Below are 12,390 nucleotides of genomic sequence, written 5' to 3' on the forward strand. Positions count from 1 at the left end.
AATGAAAAGTAAAATTAAGAAGAGAGATCATCAAATGGCATAAAGATCTAAGAAACTAAAGCTTTAAAGAGATCTTAAGAATCATGAAAAGGGAAGAAGGAAAAGTAAATGAATATTTGTTAGATTTAATTCCACACTTTTTAATAATTGAATTTGTATATTTTGTGGATGGAATAACACAATAGGAAGTTACTGAAACAAGAAGAGGGTAAGCAAGAATTAAATACTCCTTCCCTTCCACTGAGTTCAAAAGTGAACAGAGGAAGGGTAATAAATTTCCTTATCCCTCAGTAAGAGTTGGGGAGAGAGTAGGAGAGGTTCTATGAAGAGGGGAATAGAAAGTGGATGGTGCCCTAAAAGAATAAATGAAACAGTGCTATCAAAGAATATTCCCTATGGGAAACAAAGCAGTGAGGGGAAAAGATAGATTCGCAGCTTGATTTATCCAAATAAGAGTTATTCTTCCTAGAAGTACCTCTTACCTCATAAGAGAGAATACAATAAACAGTGGAGGCAATGAACACCTGAGCTGGTATGATGATGTGCTATAGAATGAAAGAGAGAAGAAGCTGACTATTGCAGTGATGAAAGATCTTGGTAAGGAAAAAGGCAAAAGGCCTGGGCTTTTTAACTTGACATATTGAATGATTCCTATCATTCTTTATGAATTAGTTGATTTTGCTTAACTGTTTTTTATTACAATAGAAGCCTTACTAATGGGAAGGGGCAATGGTGGTTTATATTCTGAAGTGTAAAATATAAAGATTCATGAAACAGAATGAGGAAATGAAATACTGGTTCTCTTTGAGTAAGAAGAACAACTATCCTAGCACCTGGGGCAGAGGAATGACCAGTGACCAAATAGTAAAAATAATTCATTATGCCCTGATATGGATATATGAAGGCTTAAAGAAATTTTATCAGATAATTGCTAGTAGTACAAAATCCTTTATTAATAGGCATTATCCTGTAGGCAACAAAGTGAATATCATTCTGTGTTTTGATAGCTAATCATTATAAGAGGGATGTGAGAAAAAAATTAGAAGACAAAAAAATAATCGAGGAATCATTGGTAAGTATTTAAAATGTATGAGCTTGTAACATTTTTAATTACATGAGAAGATAATGTATTTTAGAATTTTGAGTCATTTGAATTTATTTAGCCTTTCATCTATTTGATTTATTTGGATAAGTTGCATTCCTGTCTGAATTAGAAACATACATTTCTAGGGTCCACAGTCTTTTTAATAAAGAATATCTACTTTTCATTATCATGAAATGAAAAATGAAACTATGAGCCTCTCTTCCTCTCTTTTAGAAATACTGGGAAATTTTAGAGAGAAGAGTAAAGCAAGCAACTTGGGATATACCAGACTTCCTGACATACTAGTTAAAATTGCAGCATGAAAGATTATTCAGCAGCTTAGATCTACCTCATATCTCTAGCAAAGATTTTAAAAGGGCATGAGATCAAATAATAATCAAGAGCTTTTGGGATAGCTCAGTGGATAGAGAGCTGAACCTAGAGACAGGAGGTCCTGGGTTGATAGATGACTGCAGATACTTCCTAGTTGTGTGACCCTTATCAAGTCACTTAACCCCCTTTGCCTAGCCCTTACCACTTTTCTGTTATAGAATAAATATTTATTTTAATACAACAGGTAAATGTTTTAAAAAGAAATTCTAAAGAGGAATAATAATAAGCTCCTTCAGCCAGTTTTGGATTACACAAAAAGATACTTAGAAACCTACAAACTTCTATGCTAGAGAAGGCAGTGGGGAACGAATAAATAAGAAACAAATCTGCCCAGGGACACTCCAGGAGCACCTAAAACTTGCCACATTCCATCCCCAGACAATAGGAAGTCCGGAGTTTTTGGAAGGAGAATGTGCCAAAAAACCAGAAACCTGAAGCACTTGTACTAAAGTCATGATGCTGGGAACCAGTTGGTTTTATGAAAAAAATTTGTTGTTGTTCAGTGGTTTCAATCATGTCTGACTCTTCCTGACCCCATTTGGAATTTTCTGGGCAGAGACACTGGAGTGATTTGTCATTTCCTTCTCCAGTTCATTTTACACATGGGGAAAACGGAGGAAAACAAGGTTCAGTGACCTGCCCAGGATCTGATAGCTATTAAGTGTCTTAGACCAGACTCAAACACAGGTACTCTTGAGTTCAGGCCTTATAATGTTATCTACTGTGCTACTAGCTGCCCCATAGCTTTTTTTAATATAAAAGATTGAAAATGTATTTCTGATTCAAATTTATTTCAAAGTAATAGAGTGGGTATAAAAAGCAAAATTTTAAAATAATAAAATTACTGAATATTGTGCCTAAGCCAACAACTGATGCTTTGATGAAAATGTGAGTTATTTAAAATACATTTTAGCAGCATAAACTGAACTGTTTTCTCTTTTCTTTCAATCTTTGGTAGATGTAGAGACCTTTATTCATATTTTGGTGAATTTGCATGTTCTTATTCCCACACAGTAAAATAAATGAAATACAGTTGGATGTATTTAGTATTTAGTCTAAAATTAGTAATTCTTTAAATGTCAAAGAGCTAGGAGACATCAGTGTCTATAGGCCTTCCAAACCTGTATTTCAAGACCTATAAGCAGGAATTGGTTTCATTTTAAAATCTCTTTCTGCATTTCCTTCTAAAAACCTGTTAGGCAATATTTAGACTAAGAATTTAGATTCAGGATGAATTTTTCTTTCCTTGGAAACAAAATCTTTTTTTAAGAAGACTTTTCTAGGTCTTTCTTTTTTTTAAATATTGTTTATTTTTAGCATTCTTTTTAAATTTTGAGTTCTAAATTCTCTTCCTCCCACATACCCCTCACCAACCCACTGAGAAGGCAAACAATATATTAATTATACATGTGAAATCATGCAAAACATATTTCCATATTAAGCATATATTGCAAGAAAAAATAGTGGTAAAATTATAGTTCATTTTGCAATTAGAGTTTATCAGTTCTCTCTCTGCAGGTGTATTACATTGTTTCATCATGAGACCTTTTATTGATCAGAGTAGCCAGATCTTTTACCACCACCACCACAACCATCTCCTCCTCCTCCTTTCCCCCTCCTCCTCCCTCACTTCCCCTTTTCTCCTTCCCCCTTCTCCCTTCTTCTATTGATCATAATTACAATGTTATTGATACTGCATAGTGAACTCAAGGTTCTTCTCACTTTATTTTGCTTCAGTTCATATGGGTCTTGCCCTGTATTCCCAAAACCACATACTGATCATCTCTTCCCTTTTTTGCTTCATGAATACTTTTTTTTAAATTTAAGAAATAAAATAAAGTATTTAGAGTTATTATGGGGAAAAAAGAAAGAAAAATAGGCTCTCCCTCTAAGAACTAAAATTTAGTTCCAGGTGAATTTCCAGCATCAGGTGAGGTTTTCTGTTTTTAATTTTTCTTTTACTTTTTTCCCAGTCACATGTAAAATTAGTTTATAACATTTTCCAAAAAATATTTAGCTTCAAATTCTGTCCCTCGCTCTCTCCCTTCCAACCTTCTACTCACCTTGAGATGGTAAGCAATCTTATATAGATTTTACATATACAATCATGTAAAACATTTTTCCATATTAATCCTTTTATGAAAGGAAACTCAAATAGAAAAAAAGTTAAAGTGATGCTTTACTTATAGGTGTTTTGGAGACATTCTCTTCTACTAAGTTTGTATATTGAGTGGTGGTATCACTGGAAGAGCTTTTTATGATAGGATTCTTTTTTTCTTTTCCCATTCTTCCAACCAACTTCCTGATTTAGGACCTTATGTTAGAATTGGACTTGTGATTTTATGAAGGGAAGATCTGGATTGGTATTCTTGCTGTTTTCTTGGAGTATTGAGTGTTGTGATACTCAAAGCTGTGAGAGACAGTTTTTAGAATACTATAGATGGAATTACTCAAATTTTTAGCAAAGCATTTAATGATTATCATTTTGTACTGGATGAGATAGACAAATGTGGACTAATGAGAATATAATTTTTATAGATTTGGAAGTGTTGAATGACTAGCAATAAAGAAGAAAGATGAATGGTTCAGTGTGAACTTTGGAAGGAGGTGCGCCTTAGGAACTTTTGGGTGTCTCTCTTTATTGCTCTTTTCCCTAAACATTGTTATCTATAACTTGAATAAAGGTATAGATGGCTTGCTTATTGTATTTGTAAGTGGTACAAAGCTGGGAGAAACAGCCAAATCTTTGAATAACAAGTTAGAATCCAAAAATAATTATTGGTCTCAATAGACTAGAATATTTTCCAAACTCTAAGGTGAAATTTGATAGAGATAAATCCAAATCCCATGCTTGGCTTCAAATGCTCAATTTCATAGTTATAAGATGAAGGATGAAGGATTTTTAGTAGCTACAAACTCAGTATTAATCCACAATGTGAAATACCCATCCAAAAAGCTAATGTGATCTTTGAATGTTTCTCAAGAGGTATCACTTCCATAAGTGAGGACATAATACCCCTGTTTCACTCTGGTAAGATACCACAGATGAATCATTGTGTTCTGCTTTTGGCATGATATTATGGACAAACCCTGATTTAGGACCTTATGTTAGAGTTGGACTTGTGATTTTATGAAGGGAAGATCTGGATTGGTATTCTTGCTGTTTTCTTGGAGTATTGAGTGTTGTGATACTCAAAGCTGTGAGAGACAGTTTTTAGAATACTATAGATGGAATTACTCAAGAGAAACTTGAAAAGGTAAATAAGAAAGAGAGGGAAAATGGAAAAAATGTGTTTTTTTTTATTCAAACTCTTCTTTAAGGGCTACAATTAGATCAAATTATGCTTATATTAATATATGGCAGAAATGTTATTTTTAACTCTCAAAAATTATATTCACTATTATAGTAATTAGAAGAATCATTCACAGGAAAAGTTTGGGGCATTAAGGGCTATAAGATGATATGCAAAAAAAAGGTGGGGGGAATCAAAGATGGCACCAAGAGATACTTAAAGAAATAAAATAAATAGAATAATATTTATCACACAAAGATACACAAGAGAAGGGGAGGAAAAGAATACTATTATAAGAAGAAGAGGAAGAGAGTGCTAATAGGTAATACTTAAACTTTACTCTCAGTGAAATCAGTTCTGAGAGGGAAGAACATCTAGATCAGCAGTTCTCAACCTCTCAATTTGTAGCAATGAGAATACATAATGTATATCAGGTATTTACATTCCGAATCATAACTGTAGCAAAATTATAGTCTTGAAGTAGCCACGAAAATAATTTTTTGGTTTGGGGTCACCGCAACATGAGGTATCATGACATTAGAAAGGTTGAGAACCACTGATCTAGATCCTCTGGGGTCCTGAATTCTATCTTATCCTACAGGGAAAGTGACAAGGGAAAACTAAGTGGGGGGTAGGGAGGTGGAGTTCAAAAAGGAAAGGAAAGAGAAGGGAAGGGAACTTAACAGACCCTAAATAAACAAGAAGGGAACAAAAAGGGACGGCCCACAAAGGAAAGCAGATTAAGGGAGGGGATTAGGGGGGTTGATTAAAAGTAAACCACTGGTTTAAAAGGATATAGAAAAAGAAGAAAGGACAGAACTAGGAGAGGATGTTAAAATGCTGGGGAATACACAAGTGACAATTGTAACGTTGAACATGAATGGGATGAACCCACCCATAAAACTAAAACAAATAGAGTGGATTAGAATCAAAAATCCTACCATATGTTGTCTACAAGAAACACACCTGAGGTGGGTAGATACTCACAGGTTAGAATTAAAGGTTGGAGCAAAACCTATTGGGTGTCAATTAATAGAAAGAAGGCAGCAGTTGCAATCCTGATATCAGACAAAGCCAAAGTAAAAATAGATATGATTAAAAGTTATAGGGAAAGTAAATACATCCTGATAAAAAGGAATATAGACAATGAGGAATTATCAGTAATCAACATGTATGCACGAAATGGTATTTCATCCAGATTTCTAAAGAAGAAACTAGTGGAACTGAAGGAGGAAATAGATAGTAAAACTATACTTGTGGGAGACCTGAACCTACTACTATCAAATTTAGATGAATCAAAAATTAAATAAAAAAGAGGTAAGAGATGTGAATGAAATCTTAGAAAAATTAGTTAATAGATATTGGAAGAAAAATAAATAGGGACAAAAAGGAATACCCCTTCTTTTCAGCAGCACGTGGTACATTCACAACAATTGACCATGTACTAGGTCATAAAAACATGGCCAAGAAATGCTGAAAAACAGAAGTAATAAATGCAACCTTTTCAGATCATAGCACAATAAAAATAATGATCAGTAAATTAATTGGAAATTAAATAATATGATTCTCCAAAATCAGTTAGAGAAAAATCATAGAAGCAATTAATCATTCCATGGAAGAAAATGACAATGATGAGACATCCTTTTAAAATCTATGGTATGCAGCCAAAGCAGTACTCAGGGGAAAATTTTTATCCTTGAGTGCATATATTAACAAATTAGGGAGGGCAGAGGTCAATGAATTGGAAATGCAAATCAAAAAACTTGAAAGCAAAAAAATTAAAAATCCCCAGAAGAAAACTAAATTAGAGATCATAAAAATTAAGGGAGAAATTAATAAAATCGAAAGTGAAAGACTATTGAACTAATAAATAAGACTAGAAGCTGGTATTTTGAAAAAAAACAAACAAAATAGACAAAGTACTGGTCAATCTAATTAAAAAAAGGAAAGATGAAAACCTAATTAACAGTATCCAAAATAAAAAGGGAGACCTCAGCTCCATTGAAGAGGAAATTAAGGCAATCACTAAAACTTTTTTGCCCAATTATTTGACAATAAATATGCCAATCTAGATGATATGGATGAATATTTACAAAAATATAAATTGCCTACATTGACAGAAGAAGAAATAGAATTCTTAAATAATCCCATATTAGAAAAAGAAATTGAACAAGACATCAAAGAACTCCCTAAGAAAAAATCCCCAGGGCCGGGTGGATTCATAAGTGAATTCTATCAAACATTCAATGAACAGCTAATCCCAATACTATAAAATTATATAACATAATAAGCAAAGAAGGAGTTCTAACAATTTCCTTTTATGACACAAATATGGTACTGATTCCAAAGCCATGCAGGTCAAAAATATAGAAAGAAAACTATAGACCAATCTCCTTAATGAACATAGATGCAAAAATCTAAAGTACGATACTAGCAAAAAGACTCCAGTAAATCATTATGAGGTTTATTCATTATCATCCGGTGGGATTTATACCAGGAATGCAAAGATGGTTCAGTATTAGGAAAACCATCCACATAATTGGCCATATCAATAAGCAAACTAACAAAAATCACATGATCATCTCAATAGATGCAGAAAAAGCCTTTGATAAAATACAACACTCATTCCTATTGAAAACACTATAAAGTATAGGAATATAAGTGTCTTTCCTAAAATTAATAAAGAGTATTCATCTAAAACCATCAACCAACATCATCTGCAATGGGGATAAACTAGATGACTTCCCAGTAAGATCAGGAGTAAAACAAGGATGCCCATTATCATCTCTATTATTTAACATTGTACTAGCAGTAGCAATTAGAGAAGAAAAAAAATTGAAGGTATCAAAATTGGCAATGAAGAGACAAAACTATAACTCTTTGTAGATAATATGATGGTCTACCTAAAGAAGCCTAGAGAGTCAACTAAAAAGCTAATGGAAATAATCAACAATTTTAGCAAAGTTGCAGGATACAAAATAAACCCACAGAAGTCATCAGCATTTCTATATATCTCTAACACATCTCAGCAGCAAAAATTAGAAAGAGAAATTCCATTTAAAAGCACCCTAGATTATATGAAATACTTAGGAATCTATCTGCTAAGACAAACACTGGAACTATATGAACAGAATTACAAAACACTTTCCACACAATTAAAACTAGATCTAAACAATTGGAAAAACATTAAATGCTCACGGGTAGGACAAGCTAACATAATAAAAATGACCATCCCACCCAAACTTGCTTACTTATTTAGTGCCATACCCATCGAACTGCCAAAAAACGTTTTTTCCTGAATTAGAAAAAACCATAACAAAGTTCATTTAGAAGAACAAAAGATCAAGGATATTCAGGGAAATAATGAAAAAAAAATACAAAGGAAGGTGGCCTTGCCTTACCAGATTTCAAACTATACTATAAAGCAGTGGTCATCAGAACAATATGGTACTGGCTAAGAGACAGAAAGGAGGATCTGTGGAATAGACTTGGGGTAAGTGACCTCAGCAAGACAGTCTATGATAAGCCCAAAGATCCCAGCTTTGGGGACAAAAATCCACTATTTGATAAAAACTGCTGGGAAAATTGGAAGACAGTATGGGAGAGATTAGGTTTGCATTAACACCTCACACCCTACACCAAGATAGACTCTGAATGGGTGAAAGACTTGAATAGAAAGAAGGAAACTATAAGTAAATTAGGTGAACACAGAATAGTATACATGTCAGACCTTTGGGAAGGGAAAGATTTTGAAACCAAGCAATACTTAGAAAAAGTCACAAAATCTAAAATAAATCATTTTGATTACATCAAATTTGAAAATTTTTGTACAAACAAAACCAGTGTAACCAAAATTATACGGGAAGTAACAAATTGGGAAACAATCTTCATAACAAAAACCTCTGACAAAGGTTTAATTACTCAAATTTATAAAGAGCTAAATCAATTATACAAAAAATCAAGCCATTCTCCAATTAAAAATGGGCAAGGGACATGAATAAGCAATTTTCAGATAAAGAAATCAAAACTATTAATAAGCACATGAAAAAGTATTCTAAATCTCTTATAATCAGAGATGCAAATCAAAACAACTCTGAGGTATCATCTCACACCTAGCAGATTGGCTAACATGACAGCAAAGGAAAGTAATGAATGCTGGAGGGAATGTGGCAAAGTTGGGACATTAATGCACTGCTGGTGGAGTTGTGAATTGATCCAAACATTTTGGAGGGCAATTTGGAGCTATGCCAAAAGGGTGCTAAAAGATTGTCTGCCCTTTGATCCATCCATACCACTGCTGGGTTTGTACCCCAAAGAGATAATAAGAAAAAAAGACTTGTACAAGAATATTCATAGCTGCACTGTTTGTTGTGGCAAAAAATTGGAAAATGAGGGGATGCCTTTCAATTAGGGAATGGCTGAATAAATTGTGTTATATGTTGGTGATGGAGTACTATTGGGCTCAAAGGAATAATAAAGTGGAGGAATTCTATGGGGACTGGAACAACCTGCAAGAAGTGATGCAGAGTGAGAGGAGCAGAACCAGGAGAACATTGTACACAGAGACTGATACACTGTGGTACAATTGAATGTAATGGACTTCTCCATTAGTGGCAATGCAGTGATCCTGAACAACTTGGAGAAATCTATGAGAAAAACCACTATCCACATCCTGAGGAAAAACTGTGGGAGTAGAAACACAGAAGAAAAACAACTCTTTGATTATATGGGTCAAGGGGGATATGGTTGGGGATATAAACACTAAAGGAACATCCTAGTGCAAACATCAACAACATGGAAATAGGTTCTGATCAAGGACACATGTAATACCCAGTGGAATTGTATCTCAGCAATGGGAAGGGTAGGGGGAGGGGAAGGAGGAATAGGATATGATTTTTGTAACCATGGAATAATGTTTGAAATTGACCAAATAAAATTTTAAAAAATTAAAAAAAGGAAAAGTAAAAAAAAAAAACCACTTTTCCTGGTATGGTACATAGCAGAATTTTTTCAAGTATTTATAAAATTAACTGGACTCCCTTCCAACTTTGGAATGCTATGATTTTTATGCAATATTGACAGAAGCCAAACCTAGGACTATATATGATGAAGTTCCGCAAAGTGAAGATTTTTTTTACCTTCCCTCAATTTATTAAGGTTTAAAGTAATTCATGAATGTTAGTTAATTAGATATTATCCATTGTGAAAAATCTGTTTCTAGACCGAAACTTGTGATGATTGAAAATAGAAATGTTAAAAGGAGACAAGTCATTGAAATAACCTAATGGAAGGAACAAAGCCATCCTCATTCCACAATGAAAAGCTTATTTGTTTCATTGTAATCTTTTTACTCCAGGTGATGTGGAACAGGAACTTGGGCCCCCTCCGTCAGTAGATGAGGCAGCAAACACACTCATGACTCGCCTGGGCTTCCTCCTTGGAGAGAAAGTCACAGAAGTGCAGCCAGGGGCGCAGTACAGCATGGAGGTGCAAGATGAAAATCAGGTGAGATGCTTTGTGTCAGTAAGATAAATGAAAGGATTTCCTTACTTTCCATTTACTCGGTGTAGCAGGCTATTAAGCTTCTCAGCTGGAGGGACGAAGGATGGTAAATGCTTTTGAGGCCTATGGAGATATCATTTCTTTTGTAGATTCTAGTTTTCATAGATGTTACATTTTGATAGCTAAGGGAAAAAGTCTTTTAATTTTTTATTTTGGTTAAGTTGTATTAATGTCACAGCCTTCCTGTTTCCTTGAGACTCCAATAGAACCTACCTTCTAAAATGAATGTTTATCTGCTTTTAAGGCAGTGAATATAATAACAAGGCCATATTCATTACACTAACCTATTGCATTTGTTAGTTCTCTTGGATATGCTACATTTTAGCCTCAGTTCCTCAAATGTAAAATGAAGGGATCAGATTAGATGATATATAAGGTACCTTCGAGTTCTGACATCCTTTGATTCTAAAATACTTAAAGCTTATGACTTAACTTCCTAAGTTCTGTAACTACTTATAATGGGCTTTCTTATGATATTAAATGCCTCTGTAAGTTAGTGAATAAGAGCGGAGGAATCTTGATGCTCATACTCTCCTAAAATACTCATAATGTCAGATTTAAATTAATATGCAATAACTCCAAGTATATTTATAAAGTTTATTAATAATCACTTGAAGTAGAAAGAAAATAAACTAAAAGAAATAGAAGTTCAAACTTATTATCTAACAAAAAGTAAACCCATGTGAGTAAAGCCTCCAGCCCACTTCGCCGCTGTGATCAAGGGGAAAGAGAGACAGGAAGGGCTACACAAAAGTTATATCCTCCCTACATTAGGACATCACGTGAGATGAAAAGTGGGATGCTGAAAATTGGAGCACAATTACACAATAGCACATTTAAGAGTATGATTGTATGGTGGAAAATAAATTCTGAATATGGAGCTACAGGACCTGGAATCTGTGCTAGTAATGACCTGAATTTTGTTGTTGTTGTTTCAGTTGTATCTAACTCTTTGTAACTGCATTTGGGGTTTACTGGATAATTTGCCATTTCCTTCACCAGCTCATGAGAAACTGAGGCAAACAGGGTTTAGTGACTTGTCACTTAGCTTTGTATGTGTCTGAGACCATATTTGAATTCAGAAAAATGAGTTTTCCTGATGCCAGGCCTGGGAACACTATCCCCTGTACCATCTAGCTGTTCCACAACCTAAATAAATATGACTAAATTATAAAAATAAATAAATAAAAATAAAATGGTTTCAATTCATTAGGCAAGTGCATTCTATTGAAGAGCTTCATTTAAAAGCTGTCCCCTCCCCCAATGATGTGAGGATTAGACATTAGAAAACTGCATATTTTCCTTAGTTTTTTAGTCTGTGTTTTTTATTTTTAGCAGGAGTCAGTGGTGAAAATTTTCTAATTTTTATTTAATTATTTTCAGCCACAGCAAAGGATAATAGGATTATCGAATATTTTAAGTTATGTATTAATAACATCAGCAGCTATTAACACTTTTACCATCATAATTGTAACATATTTCCCAAATTCTATAAGATGGAAAATGTGATTTCTGTAGGACATTTTGGGGCAGTTAGGTGGCACAGTGGAAAGAGTGCTATGCTTGGAGTCTAGAAGACTGAATTCAAATCCAGCCTCAAACAATACTACTTGTCTGATAATGAACAAGTCATTTAACTCTGTCTTGATTTCCTCAGCTATAAAATGATCTTGAGAAGAAAATGGTAAATCACTCTAGTGTCTTTGTCAGAAAACCCAAATGAGGCCATGAAGAGTTGGACACAACTGAAACAACTTAACAATAAACAGAATATTTTAAAATTTATCTCTTTTTTCTTTATTGACATTCAACTCAACAAATTAGAAAGTTCCTCTTTATGTAGCTAGGTTTTGGGATTCAGAAACAAAAATGAAATAGGCCTTGCTTATAGGTAGCTTACATTTTATTGTTGCAGACAACATATTACATACATAAGTATAAACTAAATACAAGGAAGTTTGGTTTAGGGCTTTTGCAAGTTGGAGAAGATCAGGAAATGTTTTGTGTGGACTGTAGTAAAGTAATAGCAGAGTCTTAGAGGAAATAGAAGAGTCTGTG

At 33.9% G+C, this 12,390-nt stretch overlaps 1 protein-coding gene across 14 annotated transcripts in view; it reads left to right on the top strand.

Moving 5' to 3' along the window:
* TANC2 (tetratricopeptide repeat, ankyrin repeat and coiled-coil containing 2) overlaps positions 1-12,390 on the top strand; it is a 686,196-nt gene that overhangs the window by 414,381 nt on the left and 259,425 nt on the right. For all 14 annotated transcript variants that reach the window (XM_007482545.3, XM_007482543.3, XM_007482542.3 and 11 more), the window contains one exon: positions 10,127-10,275. In XM_007482545.3, the coding sequence (XP_007482607.1) occupies positions 10,127-10,275 (149 nt within the window). The remainder of the gene's footprint in view (positions 1-10,126; positions 10,276-12,390) is intronic.

This window comes from Monodelphis domestica, chromosome 2 (genome assembly GCF_027887165.1).
Source record: "Monodelphis domestica isolate mMonDom1 chromosome 2, mMonDom1.pri, whole genome shotgun sequence".
Lineage (NCBI taxonomy): Eukaryota > Metazoa > Chordata > Mammalia > Didelphimorphia > Didelphidae > Monodelphis > Monodelphis domestica.